Source organism: Prionailurus bengalensis, chromosome A1, assembly GCF_016509475.1.
Source record: "Prionailurus bengalensis isolate Pbe53 chromosome A1, Fcat_Pben_1.1_paternal_pri, whole genome shotgun sequence".
NCBI classification, from domain to species: Eukaryota; Metazoa; Chordata; class Mammalia; order Carnivora; family Felidae; genus Prionailurus; species Prionailurus bengalensis.
In genome coordinates this window covers 177008013-177025853 of record NC_057343.1, presented here as the reverse complement: position 1 = coordinate 177025853, position 17841 = coordinate 177008013, and the positions used below count along the sequence as shown (strand labels likewise).

General features: G+C 50.2%; 1 protein-coding gene and 1 long non-coding RNA gene across 5 annotated transcripts; one reads left to right on the top strand and one right to left on the bottom strand.

Moving 5' to 3' along the window:
- Positions 1-1729: 1729 nt before the first annotated feature.
- LOC122492171 lies at positions 1730-3824 on the top strand. 2 transcript variants are annotated; one of them, XR_006299564.1, is made up of 4 exons: positions 1730-2035; positions 2555-2647; positions 3118-3273; positions 3611-3824. It is a non-coding gene; the product is annotated as an uncharacterized LOC122492171 (long non-coding RNA). The 2 variants fall into 2 exon arrangements; XR_006299563.1 differs by lacking the exon at positions 1730-2035 and having other exon boundaries at positions 2357-2647.
- Positions 3825-9354: 5530 nt separating this feature from the next.
- Positions 9355-17799, bottom strand: BOD1 (biorientation of chromosomes in cell division 1). 3 transcript variants are annotated; one of them, XR_006299559.1, is made up of 4 exons: positions 17193-17570; positions 12712-12836; positions 11049-11317; positions 9355-10122 (listed from the first exon to the last, which is right to left on the bottom strand). XR_006299559.1 is itself a non-coding variant. In XM_043595752.1 (4 exons), the coding sequence occupies exons 1-3, from the start codon at positions 17427-17429 to the stop codon at positions 11122-11124; spliced, it is 558 nt and encodes a 185-aa protein (XP_043451687.1). In that variant the 5' UTR covers positions 17430-17660; the 3' UTR covers positions 9355-10122; position 11121. The 3 variants fall into 3 exon arrangements, 2 of the variants coding, with proteins under 2 accessions (XP_043451687.1, XP_043451702.1); XM_043595752.1 differs by having other exon boundaries at positions 11121-11317; positions 17193-17660; XM_043595767.1 differs by lacking the exons at positions 9355-10122; positions 11049-11317 and having other exon boundaries at positions 12761-12836; positions 17114-17799.
- Between the last annotated feature and the right edge of the window lie 42 nt (positions 17800-17841).

Sequence of the window (17841 nt, the reverse complement as noted above, 5' to 3'; positions counted from 1 at the left end):
ACGTGGTCTCTTGCTGCACACCCTCTCTCTCTTCTGCCCCAGGTGGGAGAGGGGACACCTTGCACCTTACCGGCCTGACACATTCCAGGAGGAGGGTTTAGACCGAGGGAAACAGGCAGAACTGGCCTTTTTTTTTTTTTTTTTAATTTTTTAAAAGTTTATTTATTTTGAGAGGGAGAGGAAGAAAGGGCACGTGCGAGCAGAGGAAGGGGGCAGAGAGAGGGAGTTCCAAGCAGGCCCCACATGAGCACGAAGTCCAATTTGGGGCTCAAACCCACAAACCATAAGACCACGGCCTGAGCCGAACTCGAGAGTCAGACGCTCGACCGGCTGAGCCACCCAGGTGCCCCACAGCTGGCCTTCTTAAAGCTGATTTCGGTTCAAGGTCGTGTCAACCCAGAACTGGCTTGGGCAAACAGCCCCCCCGAGTGGTCCGGCCTGTCTCCCTAGAGTCCTGTGTGAGGGTTGGGGCCACAGGCTTTGCTGATAGTAAAGGACCACTTTACCGATGTCAGCTGTGCAGATGTCGTCTTGCAGGGAGGCGGGAGGCGGGAGGCCGGGCCAAGGCAGGAGAGAGGTGGGCCTGGGTCTCCAGGTCCGGTGGCAGTGGTTGACAACTGCCAACCACAGGGTGTTCCCGGCATAGGCTTAACGAGGGGAAGTGGAATGACGTATTACGGTTCTCCTCCTATGGGGGTTTTGTCCAATAATGTTCACTTTGTTTCCATCCACCCCTGCCCAAGCCTCTGTGGGGAGATTTGTGCTTGGAATGAACTTAGTCAGATTTATGGACTTTATTAGTAACTTATGGACTCTAAATAAGTTTCTGTTGGTCTCTACCGCTCGTGCACGTGGCTGCAAAGCCTTTCCCCCAACCTGCTGGCTATGCTTGAGGGGGCCTTGCTGGGGGAATGAAGAATGAGTCCTGGGCAGCCATCAGGAAGACAGGCGGCCTGCTACCCGAGTGGCTGACACGGAGCCATAGCAAGAGACACGAAAGGCGGATGGGGGGTGGGATGGACACAATAAAGTAACGTGAACAGAGAGAACGCAGAGGGCTAGCTTGACCCCCAAAACCTGCTCTCTCACTGCTCTACGGCACTCTCCAGGAGGTGACCCTGCCGTCTCCTCTTGTAGCCAAGCCCGAAGACAGCCAAGTCACCTGCCCTGCCTGGCAGGGGCTGTCACATGGTGATGATTCACTACGTTAGCCATTTCTTCATTGTCACCACCCCTGGCTGGTTCCGATTCAGGAAGGATTTGTCTGTTCATACCATGTGACCTTTCAGCAGGGCTCAGGTCAGGGGTTTACAAACGGTTACTGAGCCACTAGGTAAGCGTCCGTGGAGATGGGCACAGGGGGCGGTAGACCAGTATGGGGTGTCAGAGCCTGAACAGGTGGGAGGCCATCTGTCTGGGAGCGGGGTGTTGGCTATGACAGGAGGAGGTTCTGTGTAGAGGGGACTGTTCCAGTGCAAATGTATTGAGGTTAGTGGGAGAGGCTAGAGAAGGAATGACGCTTAAGGGAAGGAGAGAAATTCGAACGAACCCCTAGAGGGTCTGGGAGTAGTGGCACATCCAGAGTTGACTTTTCTTTTTTTAATTATTTTTTTCAATGCTTATTTGTTTTTGAGAGAGAGACAGAGCGTGAGCGGGGGAGGGGCAGAGAGAGAGGGAGACACAGAATGGGAAGCAGGCTCCAGGCTCTGAGCTGTCAGCACAGAGCCCGACGTGGGGCTCGAACCCAGGAACCACAAGATCATGACCTGAGCCGAAGTGGGACACTTAACCAACTGAGCCAGCCAGGCGCCCCCAGATTTGACTTTTAAATACCAGACAAAGGAATCAGGCTTCTTGGAGAAATGGCAGATCCCAGGGCAGGAGCAGGAAAAGCACGAGATAAGCCTCGACCACCTCCTTGTGTCAGAAAGTAAGCAGGTGGCCAAGGACAGATGGAGGGATGTGACACGGATGCAAAAGCCGGCCTGAAACGCTGCCCAGCAGCCAAATCTGGGACAATCCGACACCGAAAGAGGTAATGATGGCACCAGATTGTACAAAACGTTGAGTGAAACAGGAATCCATGGGTCCATACAGACAGAAATAAACATGTGGACCAATAAATAGGGACAGGAGAAAGCAGAATTGGGAGCTAATCCTAAGCAGTCGTCAGACAAACCCACCTGAAGAGATATTCTACCAAAGATCTGGCTTGTAGTCTTAAATTTTTTTTTTTTTTTACATTTTTATTTTTTTTTTTGAGAGGCAGAGAGAGACAGGGTGTGAGTGGGGGAGGGCCACAGAGAGAGGGAGACACAGAATCCGAAGCAGGCTCCAGGCTCTGAGCTGTCAGCCCAGAGCCCGACGCGGGGCTCGAACCCACGAACCGTGAGATCACGACCTGAGCCGAAGTTGGACACCCAACCAACTGAGCCGCTCAGGCGCCCTCTGACCTGTAGCCTTAAAGAGAGACTACTGCCGATTGGAGGAGACAAAAGAGATGTGGCAACTAAGTGCAACGTGTGATTCTGAACTGTGTCCTTTCACTGTGCAGCGTGGAGCTGGGACAATTGGCAAAACCCGACGAAGATGGAGAGGTGAGATGGTCGCACTCGGTGAACCAGGCCAGTCACGGAGGACGACCACGGTATGGCTCCACTTATACGAGGTTGCGGGGGGTGGGGTGGGGGAATGTGGAGTTGGTGGGGAGTTCCTGTAGAGACAGGAAGGAGCAGGTGGTCACCGGGGGGTGGGGAGGAGGAATGTGGAGTTGGTGGGGACAGAGTTTCAGCTTGGGAAGATGCACAAGTTCTGGAGATGGATGGTGGTGGTGGTTGTGGAACGATGTGAATCAACCTGATCTTACTGAACGGGACACTTAAAGATGGTTCAGATGGTAAATTGTATGTCATGTGTATTTTCCTGCAACACAGATGGGGAAAGCAGCTGGGTTTTGGAAGTGAACAGAGCAGGGTTGGACTCTCACCTCTGACACTGGTCGCTGGATGACCTCGGGTGACCTCGGGGGTGGCTGTTAGTGGCCTGCATGTGGCAAGCGCTCAGAACAGGCTACCTCCTCTTAACTGGTCATTGCGCGTCTTTGACTCTAACTGCAAGGTGGCTGGTTGGATTTTGCCCGTCGCCTCCACCCCCAGGCCCATACGTACGACCTGCCGGCCACTCAGAGCTCCTAAGCCTGCCACCAGTCTTCTCTCCAGGAACCTCTCCTGGGGACAGTTAGAGGGGCGGAGCGTGTCCCAGCCAAAGACACAGGTAGGACCTTACATGCTTGTGTATGCACCTGCCGTCTCTGGAGGGGAAGTATGGACCTGGGAGGGACACGGGTGGGGAGCTTCTCCCTGTGAAACCCGTTCATGCCCCTGGAATGTCTTCCCACAAGCTGCGTCTATGTACATCACATAAATAAATACACACACACAAGTCAGTCATTATTACTGAAGAGGGGCCCCCGTTCCCTCCTCCCTTTCCCTCGTCCCTCTCCTCAAGGCACTGCCGTCTTACAGTAGCCCCTAGCTCTCCAGCCAAAACTGCCGCGGCCCTCGTTGAGGAATTCGGTGGATGTCTCCCTCTTTCTCCCTCTTCCTGTCAGCTCCGTGGCACTTTGAAACACCACTTTCCTCGGCTTCCGGAAAACCAGCGAAATCTATTCACGATGGGGAAGGGCCATGCCTTTGCAGTCACCGTTGGAACTCCTATGGCAAAGGGCACTGCCTGGCATGCTTGTAAGTGCTCAAAAAAAAAAAAAAGATTTTTTTTTTTTTGAATGAACAAACCGTTAAACCAACAAAATAAAAAATATATAACAATGAGCCTCGGTGCAAAAGTAAGCTCAGGCATAATGGCACTGACACACTCCCCAAATCATGCAGGTGTGCAGATGGCCAGAAATAAAGGCAAAGGCCATCAGTTTTTAAATAAAGTAGTCCTGGGTGCGGGATTATGTTATTGTTTTGCAGAACGTTACCAACAGAGAAACCAGGTACGTGTCGATGTTTATGCAGGCTCTCTCAGTATCGTCGCAACTCCGTGTGAACGAAACGAAATTATTCCAACATAAAGAGCTTAATTTAGGTGATGTAGTAAGGGCAAACCTGATCCGTCCGATGAAGACAAATCTGTCGATTTGTGCATCATCAATGAACAAAGTGCATCAGATGTTACTGGAAGTTTGGTCAGGGCAGGGGCGCCTGGGTGACTCAGTCAGTTGAGCGTCCGGCTTTGGATTTGGGCTCAGGTCATGATCTCGCGGTTTGTGGCTCGGAGCCTGCTTGGGATTCTGTCGCTCCCTTTCTCTCTGCCCCTCCCCTTGCCTGCTTGCTCTCTCTTCCCTTCAAAATAAATAAATGAATTTTAAAAAAGGACAGAAGGCTGCAGGGGCGGATCATGTCCCTAAAAGGGGAGAGATGGGAAAGGGGATTTTTAATAGCATCATGTGGTCGATGTTGCCTGTGTTTGGCAAGGTCTTACAAGAAGATGAGATCAGCCAAAAAACTTTCCAGCTTGTGAACAGACATTAGAAGTAAGAAGGGGAGTCCAGATATTTGAGGATTTGCAATGTTAGGTAAGCAAACTGATTCGGGGCCCTAAATGGCAAGAAGCAAATGTCGAGAACCCTTGTGTGACAAAGGCCTCCAGGCAATGATCAGATGAAAAATGTGCTGCCGAGGCAAACTTTTCAGGTGGACAGAACGGCTCGGGGAGAAAAGCGTTAAGGCTTGGCTTTTGCACATTAAGTCCCATAGCGTCAAAGTTTCAATCAAGAGAGAGGTATGAGAGTGAGGGAGCAAAGGAATAACAACAGATTTACGAGTCGAGTCTCACAAAAAAGTTGCGAATGGGGCTTCTGGCCCATGTCGCTGGTTGGAATCGGTTAGGTAAGACTCCTACTGCGCTTATAAGATAGCCATTCTGACCCAAACCCCCACGATCCCGAGGCTCCAAAAGTCTCAGCTCAGAACCGAAAACGACCTTGGGGCTCTAGTCTCCTAGGACAGGATGGGGATTAAGAAAGCTGGGCAGCCTCTCAATTCAGATTCCCCAGTGTGGTGTTGGGGTGTGGCCAGAGGGGGTGATGGCAACGGCAGAATCTCACAGAGGGTGGCGCTAGAGGCCGCAGAGAACGGCAGGGCGGAGTGGGACCTACAAGGGACACCTGCCATGCCGCGTTTAAGTGGCCTTACAACAGAATCGCTTCCCCTTTCCGGTTACTTCTCTGGTAAGGATTAGGTGGGGTATTAACCAGATGACTTTTCTCTTTAGCTATGAGGTCTAATGGAGGAGGAGGTGCCTCACCACTCAGGTGGAGACATCCTGGGCCTTGAGCTGGATGTGGCCACTAAATGATACTTAGGGTCATCTCCCGTGGAACAGGATTAGTATCTCTGCGGGAAGAAGACACCATTTTCACTGGTCGAGAGGGCACATGGAGGTAGCCTTCTAGGAACCCCCCCCCCCCCATTTGATTCTCCTCTCCTTCCGGGCACATGAGTGGTTTGTACCTCTCCGCACCCCTGCAATTAGGTATGGCCACGTGCCTAGCTGTGGCCACCGGGCTCTGAGTGAAAGGGAAGCGTATCGCCTGCAGGCCAAATTATTCATCCTTCATGCGAGACCCTCTGTTGTTTTCTTCCTTTCCTGTGCTCTTAAGGAAGAGGTCTAGGGTTAAGTCGATGGGCTAAAAGCTTGGAGCAGGCAGGATGCTAAATTTCACCTTGACCTTGATCTTGCCCTGGAGGGTTGCCCGGACCACAGCCATTTTGTGTTAAGTGAGAAATTTGTTGTGTTAGGCCTAATGAGTTTTTGCTGTTTCTTTGTTCACCTACTGTAGCGGCAACAGGATCTGTCATCACTAATGCTGCCCCAGAGCCCAAATGGTAGAGTCGGGATTCAAATGTTGAGCCTTGCACCACCAGCACATTATAGGAGTTCATAGGATTGTGGTGGGGACGGCCATCGTTAAGGCTTCGGCGGGTCTGAGTCTGACAAACTTCTCCCACATGCCCACAGAATCACGTCTGTAGAGACTGAACGCTGCTCCCTTACGAGTGCTGGAGAAACTTGGCCACATTCAGCCATCCCTGTCATATCCGATCTATTGCTCCTGTAGAGAGGGGTGGAAAGGATTTTCTCTCTTCTCTTCCAGCACTTAGCTGAGACCCCTGTAATAGATTAACAAGAGAAAAACAAGTTTCTTAACATGTACACCCCATGTATCCATGGGGACACCCAGGGAAGAATAAATAATCCCCTGAGGTGGCTTAGAATTCAGAATTAAATACCAGCTCAAGTGGGAAAGAAGAGGGAGAGGGGGAAGTAAGCCTCTAAGGGGAGAGTAAATGATTTTTGGGAAAGAGCACGGACCTTTAGAACAGATGGGAGGTGTGACAGTTTGTGATGACGTTTGTCAGGGTGTGGGGTTGACTTTTAGTCTCTTCTCTCGTGGTAAGTCAGTCCTCCCTGGTGGATAAATTCCCGGGAGGGGATCTGTGTGGCAACTGTTGTTTCTTTTGGGGGTGTCGGTCTTTAGACAAATAATGGGAGTTCAGTGACAGCCTCTCCCTGTATTTGCTGTTTTCCAAGTGCCCCTGCAGCACCAAGCAATCCACGTATCAAAAAGCAGCAAACTTGGGGGTAGCATGTCCTGCGTGGCATATTCTGCTACCCTTTGCTCTCTCGTTTACAAAGTTTTAAGCTTCATACGTTGATTAGGCCACACCGACAAGCCCTCTTCTGGCTTCGGCCCTGGAGAAACGGCTACTCCGGGTGAGTCTGAGGGGCTTCCGGGGATACCGTGTGCTGGTTTTACCCTGAGCCCACATCTGTGTGCAGTGTTCTGTGCCCTTCGCTCGTCCTTGGATGGTTCAATCTGGACACCCTGAGGGAGATGTTGGGGGGGGGGGGGGGGGAACTTCAGGCTCCATTCCAAGCCAGAGAATTCTAGAACTGCCCTCAGGTAGCTGAAAACTTAGTCTCCATGAAAATCAGTCTGGAAGATCTGGCCCTCTAGCCGGAGATGTTTTGAATCATCTTACAGGATGATGATACTCTAGGGCAAGTATCTCCAATATTCTCAGGGGCCAGCAGGGTGCTGCAAATGAGAGAACCAGACAGTGACATCCGCATGTCTCACACGTTGTCTCAAGAGGGGAGTTGCTACAGAGTTCTGGCAGATTGTTAGCCCGTGGGAATATAAATGTGTTGTCAAATCTTGACATTTTCCATCAGGATCCAGAAATGGAGCTCTATCTGGAAACCTCCCCATTTAAAAATGTTGGTAATTAAAAACAAAACAATAGACAATAGTCACAACTCCACGGCCTATAGAACATGGTTAGAGGGCGGTCGGTCGTTCAGCAAACTCTGCCCTGTGATGGACATTTGAGCGAGGGGAACAGACTGGCTAGAGCTATAAGGGTACGTGTTGAGAGGTACCAAGCGGTCAAGTTGACTTGATTTTGGCCCTGTATTTGGAATGAAGGGTGGACCCCAAAGGACTGACAAGTCTGAACTTAGGTAATAAGGAGGCAGACTAGCGAGGGGGTGGTGAGGAGGGAAACGTGAGCTTTGAATTCAGAGACTTGGGTTCAAGCCTTGCTCCCCCACTAAGCAGGTGTACGAGTAAGTTGCTTCACCTGAGTCTAGGTTTCCTATCCCTGAAATGGAGAATAAATCCTAACAGGGTCATGAGAATTAAACTACATTTAGACATAAGAAGATGTCTGCCACCTGGTAGGGGCCTAGTTTGTCCACTTCCTTTCAAAGGCTTGAGAGAGAGGAAGAGATTTGATAACAGCAGTGTTTCTGGAAGGATGGCCACATGGCTGTGTGGGCACTGGAGACAGAACGACCGGCTAGGTGTCAGGCAGTGTGACCAATTTGAGAGGACGGGTAATCACATCCATGTGGCCTTGGAGCCAAGCCCATCCCTGGTGACAAGACCGTAAAAGTTGACCTCCTGGCTCCTCCGCAGGTAAGGTGATAGAGTGCAGTACATAATGCCAAGAAAAGCTTGGCTGCGCCACCTGTCCTGTCTGCTTCCCACCCTATCCTCGGCATCCTTAGGGCAGCTGAGAGAGGCAGGGCCCGGCCCCATCAGTGCTGATCCAGGGCCTCGGGCACAGGCAGGCCTTGACCTCTGCTGGGTCCCACAGGCAACTCTCCTCTATCTTTCATAGCCGGGGAGTCTTCTGCAGAGTTCTCAACAGTGTTCTGAGCTGCTTAGCAAACTCATCTTCAGAAGACACTTGTTTTGAAAGCTTAGGAGGTTTATGTTTCCAAGTCAAAATGCCCCAAAGCACGGTCCTTGCGAAGAACTAACAGAATTAAAAAAAAAAAAAAAAAAAAAATCAATATGAGACTCGCCCCTCAGGAGCCGTTAGAAGAGAGGTTTACCCGCTAATTATAACTAAACCGTCATTGCCAGTCAACATCACCAGCTTTCCAAAAGTTTCTTCAGGTGAAAATGATTTTTCCTGTGTATCAGAATCACCTGGAGGGCTTGTGGGCCCCCCCCCTCCCCCCCCCTCCCCAAGTCTGTGAATCAGGTCTGGGGTGGGGACTGCATTTCTAACACTTTCTGGGGTGATGCTGAGGCTCCTGGTCAGGGACGCTGTGTTCAGTGCCACTTCTGTGACGGATCTGCTTGTATGTATTTAGTTCACAGAGCTGGCGAGTGATCCAGAGTGCATGGGATCCTATTTCCCTCATGAGTAAACAGAAGCTAAGGTTAAGTGGCAGAAATAGGGTCAAACAATTGCCTGCAAATCTAAAAGCCACGAACTTCACTGCAAGCCAAGAAATGGAAAAGGTGGAGGCGGTTCATTTTTAACAGGGAACCAGCTAAAGGCTTTAAAGTTTACTAGATGGACACTAACCAGCGATAGAACCACGACTCTCTTAAGTTTTCTTGGATATTATTCAAGGCTTGCAGTACCAAGTGTTTGCCAAGGGCCAGCAGCACGAGCATCACCTAGAGCGTGAGAAACAGGCACAGGCCCCACCCCAGAACTTCTGGGTCAGAATATGCGACCTTTCCAAGATCCCCGGATGCTGCTGCTGCTGCAAACGCAGGTTAGAGGAACATGGACAGAACGTTCTGCCCTCACCTGACGACAGGCCTCAGTAATGGTCCAGGGGAGGAGAGGGACTGTCTGCCCACGTCTAGTGTTACCTACTAGCTTCAGGGGGTGGGCAGCTCTAAGTTACGTTCACCAATCTTCCTCCCACCCTCCACCACCAGACTAATCACGTGTGGGCATGGGCACAGCATGCCAACAGAGGACAAAGGTTGTCCTTCACAGGCCTAGAGGCTACCATTCAGTTGAGGCTTCGGAGTAAGAGTATCAAATGATTTTATTACAAAACTTAAGCCATTCATTGATCATTCAACTTTTCTAAAAAACAAACATGAGAATAAAATAAACACACCCAAGACTCACCAGCCTTTGCAGGACAGGAAAAAGCCCTGGACAGAGAGCCTGCAAATGTTTTTCCTTTTACCCGATGTCCGTACTTCCTCACACATTCTAGGGTCCCATGTTTTGTCACCTCTTATGAGGAAAGGAAACCGAAGCTACAAGATTCATGTACAAGAGGGTCACGACAACTTTAGAGCTATTTGATGCTAATGCTTACATGTTCTAGTTGACAAATAAGCACTGTCTAACACCTACTCCATGCTAACCTTTACTGTCATTCTTTGAAATTGCATCTTTGGGACTGGTTATCTTCATTCTCTGTAGCTCCAGCCCCTCTAGGATCCCAAACACAAACCGTAAAATCCACACGCAGTCTCCAAGTTCAAGTATAAAGGTTTGTTTCAGGACAACCCCAGGCTGACGCAGTGTTTCTTTATAACTCTGTAGTGTCTTCTGGATGCCATCCCCTTCGACAGGCTGACCGGATGGCAGCACAATGAGGGGGCACACAAGGTCAACTTTGCTACTGCCTGTTCAATCTGCATGCTACCCCACAGTCCAGGCTGAATGCTGAAATCAGTGACGACCTCGGCCTGTCTTCATTCTGAAGGTGTACTCCTTAAGTAACCGAATCCATTTCTTCACAGTTAATTTAATGAAGCTTCCAAAAAGTGTCAGACATACTCTAAAAAGAAAAGAGAATCGGATCAAAATGCCTCTTGATGAGAGACTACATTTATGTTCCTAAAGAAATTTACAATTCAACTAGGAAGACTGGAAATGAAGGTTTTGCATTCCGTAACGGAATTGAGGTGTTCTCCCAATACTGGCACAAATAGACAACCTCCCCTTCTTGAGTCAGTGCCCTACACGAGCTTCCCGCTCTTGCTTTGTTCACTCACTGATGCTTTCCTATCAAAAATGACAGACATCTTCATGAACCTTGAAAAGAGCACACCCCAATGGTAACTAACAACGGCTAAGTGAGGATTTGCTGCTTACTTGCTATCACTGCTCATATTCACTAATGGCTCAAAGCCTGTAAAAAGCATTGTTTTGTGCATCTGCAGCTGACTTTTAAGATTAAAGTAAATCCCAAGTGTAATAAAAAGAGGTATGCATAACAGAAGTGTCCCATGGTAACGGATAGTGGTAAACTCAAATCTCTAAATACAAGGAAATCCAGCAGGGCTAAAAGCGGACTGTGTGCACCATTTAGGATGCCATTTTAGAACACACTGTTCGATTGTATATTCCAATTGCAAACCCAAGTTTAACTCATGTCCAGGGCTGAGACTCATTTACACATGATCTTAGCCAAAAGGCCGAGAAGCGATTAGGAGCGAGGCCCATTTAATCATTTTCAGAAAAACAGGACTTTCATTTGAATTTCTCTTGTGCACAACAATCATCCCGGTTGGTTTCTACTGAAGTATCTATTCACAGCCTACATGTTTAGCTCTGGTGGCACACAACTTCATACTCGCTAACACAAGAGGACACTACTAATTCGTTCTCAGTAACAAACGACTCCTAAACAGCCGCGGAAGTCTATCTGCACTAAATGCTTTTCTGAAGGTATAAAGAAGATGATCCCCAATGGTGGCTTACCCCTTTTCTATCCATTTTATATATTTATAAGCCAGAGATGAAGGCTCCTGGACAAAAGACAGGATACCGGACCTTAGGAAGCATCCTGGGATGGAGCTGGGGGGTCCTGGCTCTCAGGCTCTGGAGGGGGCGCTGGCACAGCTTCTTTTTTCTTGGCCGCCAGGAACTCATGAATTGCTCTTTCTATCTGTGGTCTGAAGATGTGGTTTAGTTTGGGATCCACCACTTGAGAAATGATTCTGTCCACTCCAGCTTCCAACATCCCTGACCTTGCGGAGACAAAGAGATCATTCTCTGAAGGTCCACGCGCCCTCTCCCCAGCCTCCCCTCGTGTTTGCACCGTGCGTACCTGACCTGTACCTGTAGTATGATATCAAAACTGGGAAAATGACACGAAGACAATACGACCTTATTCAGGTTTCACAGGTGTGGCTGTACCCTGCACAGGTAGCTCTGTGCCATTTCAGCCACATGAGTAGCTTCAGGGAGCCACCACAACGAAGCTCTTACCTACACCACCACAGCACCCCCTGTGCCAGCTAGCCCCTGCAAGTCACACTCACCTCCTCCCCGTCTACCCCCAAGCCCTTGGCAACTACTGATCTCCTGTCCATCACTGTAATTGTTCATTTATCAGAGTTACATATGTGGAATCGGCACCATGCATCTGTTTGTTACTGGCTTTTCTCACTCAGCATAATTTCCTGCTGTTTCTAAAGAGGTGGGCTTCATAAGCTTTTAGATATTCCAGGAGAGTTCAGTGGACGAAGACCTGAACACAAGTGTTAGTATTAAGAACAAGAAAAGGGGAGGGGCGCCTGGGTGGCGCAGTCGGTTAAGCGTCCGACTTCAGCCAGGTCACGATCTCGCGGTCCGTGAGTTCGAGCCCCGTGTCGGGCTCTGGGCTGACGGCTCAGAGCCCGGAGCCTGTTTCCGATTCTGTGTCTCCCTCTCTCTCTGCCCCTCCCCCGTTCATGCTCTGTCTCTCTCTGTCCCAAAAAATAAATAAACGTTTGAAAAAAAAAAAATTTAAAAAAAAAAAAAAAGAACAAGAAAAGGGGAGGAGATTAGAAGAAGCTTAGCTTAGGACACCAGATTCCAGGACCCACCTCCACTTTTATGCCCAGTGACACTACGAAGTCACTTGGATGACCTAGCACTTTATTAACTGAAGTTCAGTTTGTTTGAAAGACACGCTTTAATAGGACTCTACGCCTTCCTAAAAGCTGCCGTCACACTTTAGAGGAGCCATGTGGACTCAAAGACTTTGTAGAACTCCCCTTCACTTGGGAGACCAAAGATCCAGCTCCTCCTGCCCAAGATCCGAATGCCGATCCTTGGTGTAAAACTCCCACGTATGTGCCAACTACACTGAAAACTCCGAGCGGCAGCGAGTATGTTTTGCAACCTGGAATATATTTCGGAGCACCCAGGAAAGTTTACACAGGAGGCCTATGGAGGTTGGATAAACTAGCAAGAATGTCATTTGAGTGCTTTGCTCATTTGAACTTGAATAAAAGGGTGGACTGTTGCGACTCGTGTGTGGGGTTTGCTGGAAAGTGCCGTCCACCTTGACCAAAAAAATGACTCGCATCAGCTTTCCGCTTTCCTGTGTATTATACTGGTGATTACTGCCTTTTCACTCCTAATTCTAGTTACTTACTGAACCACACTCTGCCTCAGGCCATTTCGCAACTGGTTTTTGTTCATTGTAGGATTCCATTCCTGCTTGTCCAGATGTGTTGACACAAAATTATCCACTTTCTGCCTCAGGTTTTGGTAAGCTGGCTAAAACATTAAAAAGAAGACACAAGGTAAGAAGTTATATGCACCAAAGTTTTAGAAATCAGTCACTCAAGAATACTGCTTTCCACAGAAACGTAGAATTTTCAAGTCCTTGAAGACACTTCTATGACTATGAAGATCACCGTGCAGCACAGTAGAGTGGGAATTAATGCCCGACACAAGTGCTTACTTTATGGTGGCCAGGCACAAGGCCAGATGCTTTATCATCCCATTTACTTTTCAAGTAACTGTACAGGGAGATTTTATTAGCTCTCTCCTGCCCCCATTTTAGAGATTAGAAACTTACACTTAGAAAAAGTAAACAGCTTGCCCACTTAGCTAAAATGTGGCACAAGCCAAGGGCAGACCCAGTCTGTTTCTGAATCAAAGGAACCGAGTTCCAGCCTGGCACCATCACTAACTAGCTGTCTGACTTTCAACAAGTCACCAATCTTTAAGTCTCAGTTATTTCCATTTGTAAAACTGAAATGCTGCCGCCCTGCTTACCTTGCAGAGTATCCTTAGCAACAATGAAGGGGTCAGGAAAGCCCTCTGCATAAAATGAAGGGTCACCAAAACCTCAGCACAATGAGAATGCAGATGCAAGTCAGAGTCTATGGAACACTGGGAAAGGCTGAGGGGAAGTACGGCTGAGGTCCGAACATGGAGCTTGAGACACTTACTGGTCTTAAATGTTCTCGACACAGCGAGGGTCAGAACAAAATGAGAAGGAACTTGGTGAACACAAGGAACATATGTTCTCAGCCTCTGAGACCTTCTGGTATGATCAGCTACTCTTCTTTAAACCAGGTATGATAGATACAGTGTGCATTGCTGTTTAGTATCACCGCTGTCCCCTTCTGCCATGGGCAGAGGATGCTTACCTACCCCAATGATGCTGAGTTTTGGCCATGTCATACGGTCTGGTCATTGGAGTGCTAGGGACAAGTGACCTGAAATGTGGTTGTGTCTGGCTTGGTTCTTGTGCTCTGGTGACCCTCTATGAGGGCATGTCCTGGGATCTAAGATGAGTTCATGTGTCGCCGAGCTAAACCGAAGCCCAGCTGAAGACTACTTGGATGAGCTGAACTTTAGCTGACCTGCAGCCCTATCAACATAAGAATGAATGCCTGTCATAAATCACCAGTGATTTGGTTTATTATGCAGTGTTACTGTATCCAAAGTTTGCTAGCAGTCGGGTAAGTGAAACCGACAAAAGAATGAGTAGGCTTCAGCCTACACGTGGACTCCCAAACACCCATGTACTATCTACTCCTTCTTCCTCTCCTCACGAGGGTCGGGCAGAGGGTGCCACGTTCTCCTGGCCCGAGGGTGGTGCCTGACCCATGCTAAGACAATGCTGATGTTTCCTGGAATTTCTTTGAATAGGAATTGAGAATCCATTTCTAGAGGAAGAAGACGTAAGATGTAATCAAAATACTAGCAGCCAAATGGATGACTCTGCTCTACGGTGACAGTAAAACAGTTATAAAGAGCAGAGATGAAGGCCCTCGTGGAGCATCCCTGGTTCCAAATGCATCCCTACTCTTCTAGCAGTTTGCGCCTTGGGTCCTTTCTTGGGTCAACAGATTCACCTCTTTGCTTAAAGGAACTAGAAACTTGAACTACGCATCCTGTTTTACTTTCTACTATTCAAAATAACTCACCTGGTTTGAAATGACAATTACTGTGTATTGAAAAAAAGACAAAAGACAGCAAACGTCACCACCAAACCTGAACAGATCTTGACACTACAGAATAATCCCTTCAGTTCTTGAAGCGAAAGGAAAGAATGCGCCTGCCATTACATTTTATTGTATTAATCTGTCCCTAGCTTGACTGACTCCCATATCAATTCTGTTTATTTGTATTTTGGTGCACTACAAAGTAATCATCAGTATACTCCTGAATATTTCAGCAGTCTGGGAAGGGGCCTAAGGATATACGTTTCTAACAAGTTCTCAGGTGACGTTGATGCAGCTGATCCACCGGCCACACTGAGAACCTTGGGGCTAAAGCAACAGAGGACTCAACAGGTGCCTAAAAACACACTATCTTCCAGAATTAAAACCACCCTATAATTACCAGAAGGAGCATCTAAGGTGTTGGTGGGAAAGGCTCCAACTCTCCTTCCCCAACAGCTTTGTAATACTCTTATTTTCTTTTTTCCAGAGAGAGAGAGAGAGAGAGAGAGAGAAAGGAGAGAGACAGAGAGAGAAAGGAGAGAGACAGAGAGGGAGAGAGAGAGAGAGAAAGGGGAGAGAGAGAGAGAGAGAGGAGAGAGGAGAGAGAGGTGGGGGGAGAGAGAGAGGGGTGGGGGGGAGAGAGAGAGAGAGAGGTGGGGGGGAGAGAGAGAGGGGTGGGGGGGAGAGGGAGAGAGAGAGGGGTGGGGGGGAGAGGGAGAGAGAGAGGGGCGGGGGGAGAGGGAGAGAGGGGTGGGGGGAGAGGGAGAGAGGGGTGGGGGGAGAGGGAGAGAGAGAGGGGTGGGGGGAGAGGGAGAGAGAGAGGGGTGGGGGGGAGAGGGAGAGAGAGAGGGGTGGGGGGAGAGGGAGAGAGAGAGGGGTGGGGGGAGAGGGAGAGAGAGAGGGGTGGGGGGGAGAGGGAGAGAGAGAGGGGTGGGGGGAGAGGGAGAGAGGGGTGGGGGGAGAGGGAGAGAGGGGTGGGGGGAGAGGGAGAGAGAGAGGGGTGGGGGGAGAGGGAGAGAGAGGGGTGGGGGGAGAGGGAGAGAGAGAGGGGTGGGGGGAGAGGGAGAGAGAGAGGGGTGGGGGGAGAGGGAGAGGGGTGGGGGGAGAGGGAGAGAGAGAGAGGTGGGGGGAGAGGGAGAGAGAGAGAGGTGGGGGGAGAGGGAGAGAGAGAGAGGTGGGGGGAGAGGGAGAGAGAGAGAGGTGGGGGGAGAGGGAGAGAGAGAGAGGTGGGGGGAGAGGGAGAGAGAGAGGTGGGGGGAGAGGGAGAGAGAGAGAGGTGGGGGGGAGAGGGAGAGAGAGAGAGGTGGGGGGGAGAGGGAGAGAGAGAGAGGTGGGGGGAGAGGGAGAGAGAGAGAGGTGGGGGGAGAGGGAGAGAGAGAGAGGTGGGGGGAGAGGGAGAGAGAGAGAGGTGGGGGGAGACAGAGCACGCTCGTGCATGGGGGTAGGTGGACAGAGAGGAGAGAGAGTCCCAAGAAGGCTCCGTGCCTTCAGCACAGAGCCAGATCCATGAACTCTGAGATCAAGAGACCTGAGCCGAGATCAAGAGTTGGACACTTTACCAACTGAGCCATCCAGGTGTCCCTCTTTCTTTCTCTTTCTCTTTTTTTTTTCTTTTAAATAACCTGCATATTACATTGACTTAGCCACACAAAACGTAACAGAACATAGGAAACGTGAGTGGAGAACCTGTGATGGGAGAACACCCAGGGTCCTGGGAAAGGTAAAAGCTTAACTGGTATTATCTGAGACCTTTAAGTAAAATTAAGCACTAAATATTAAGCGCTTCTAACACCACTTACTCTCTATATTATCTGGTCTACGGGTCAGGTGGTGACTGACTTGTTCCTATACCCACACAGCCTACCATGCTGTAGGCCAATAAGCGTTCAATGAATAAACGGACTATGTCTTTCCCTATCTTTAAGTTGTAATTTTAAGTTCACAATCTTCCTGTTAGGTAGGCAGGTTTTCTCAAAGAGAAATCACTTCCTTCGAGGAGCTGTCCAGTAACAGAGCCTCCTAAACCTACCACCATGGTCTTGCTAGAGAAGCTTCTGAAAGGGGAGAAAACGAACATCCCAGCACCTACTATACGGCTGACACAACCCACGTGACTTCAATGAATCCCCACGACTTTGGCAAATAACATGCAATAGCATTTTATTAGGTTGACCTATGGCATTAGGATCTAAGAGAGGCACCAAACCCCCCTTCAATCCACCACAAGGATGCCGGTTCTGCACCAACGTACCTAATCCAAGCCTGCAAATTGCTGAGCTGGAGAGAAGGAAGAAACAAATAGCTACAGCGTTCTGGTGACGGTGCGTTCAAACCGTTCTTGCTTACTCACCTGGCTTTCTCCAACATTAACACACAGAGGTTTGTTACTGAGGGGCTCAAAGAAGTCTCACCTTGGGAAAGATCGGATCTAGGCTCTGAAACCAGAACCGAATCCCCAAGTCCGGAGGAACGACCGGACTCCACACAGCTGAGGGCGATGGGGCTGGGAGCCCAACCCACGTGTGTACCACTCAGAAAGCTTCCTGTACTGCCCCAAGCGGTCTAGTGCCTCACTGCTGAGATTTTTAAAAATACCTTTTGTTAGAAAAGCCAAGCTGCAAGCTCGCCATCCTCACGCCCAGCCCGACCCCGTCGGCCAGGCGGCCTCGGCTACCTTGGTGTCCACGTCGGCCAGGCAGTCCCGGCGGAAGCTGTCAAACAAACCCCGGCTCTTGAGCTGCTCCACGATGAGTGCGATGAGCTGCGGGTCCCCGGGAGGCAGTGAGGCGGGGTTGATGGGGCCGCCGCTCCCACCTGCCCCCGCCGCCCCTGTCGCTGCCCCCGCCGAGGCCTGGCCCGCTCCGCCGCCGCCCACCGAGCCCGTGCCGCCGCCGCCGCCGCCGTCTGCCATGGCTGTGCCCGGGGCCCACAGAGGAGACCGAACACAACTTCTCAGGGACGGAGGGCCTGAGTCGTGTAGAGGCGGCAGAAGCGCCCAAGAAGGAGGCGGCGGAGGGGGAGGACAAAGGGGAGGCGGCGGGGGGAGAGGAAGAGGAGAGGAGGGAGAGGGCGGCGGCGGCGGCGGCGGGGGGAGCCGGCTCTGAGGCAGCGGAGGTGGTGGTAGAAGCGGGAGAAACGGCCCGCTCCATCCCGGGCGCTCTGCCGATGACGTCACCACTGGCCTTTGCATTGTGGGACGGGAAGTTTTCGGCAGTCACCTCCTCCTTTCTTATAGGCAGAGGTCTAGCCGACAGAAACTACAACTCCCGGCAGGCTCCGGCTGGCTTGGCCTCAGTTTTCGGGGCAGTATGGGAATTGTAGGC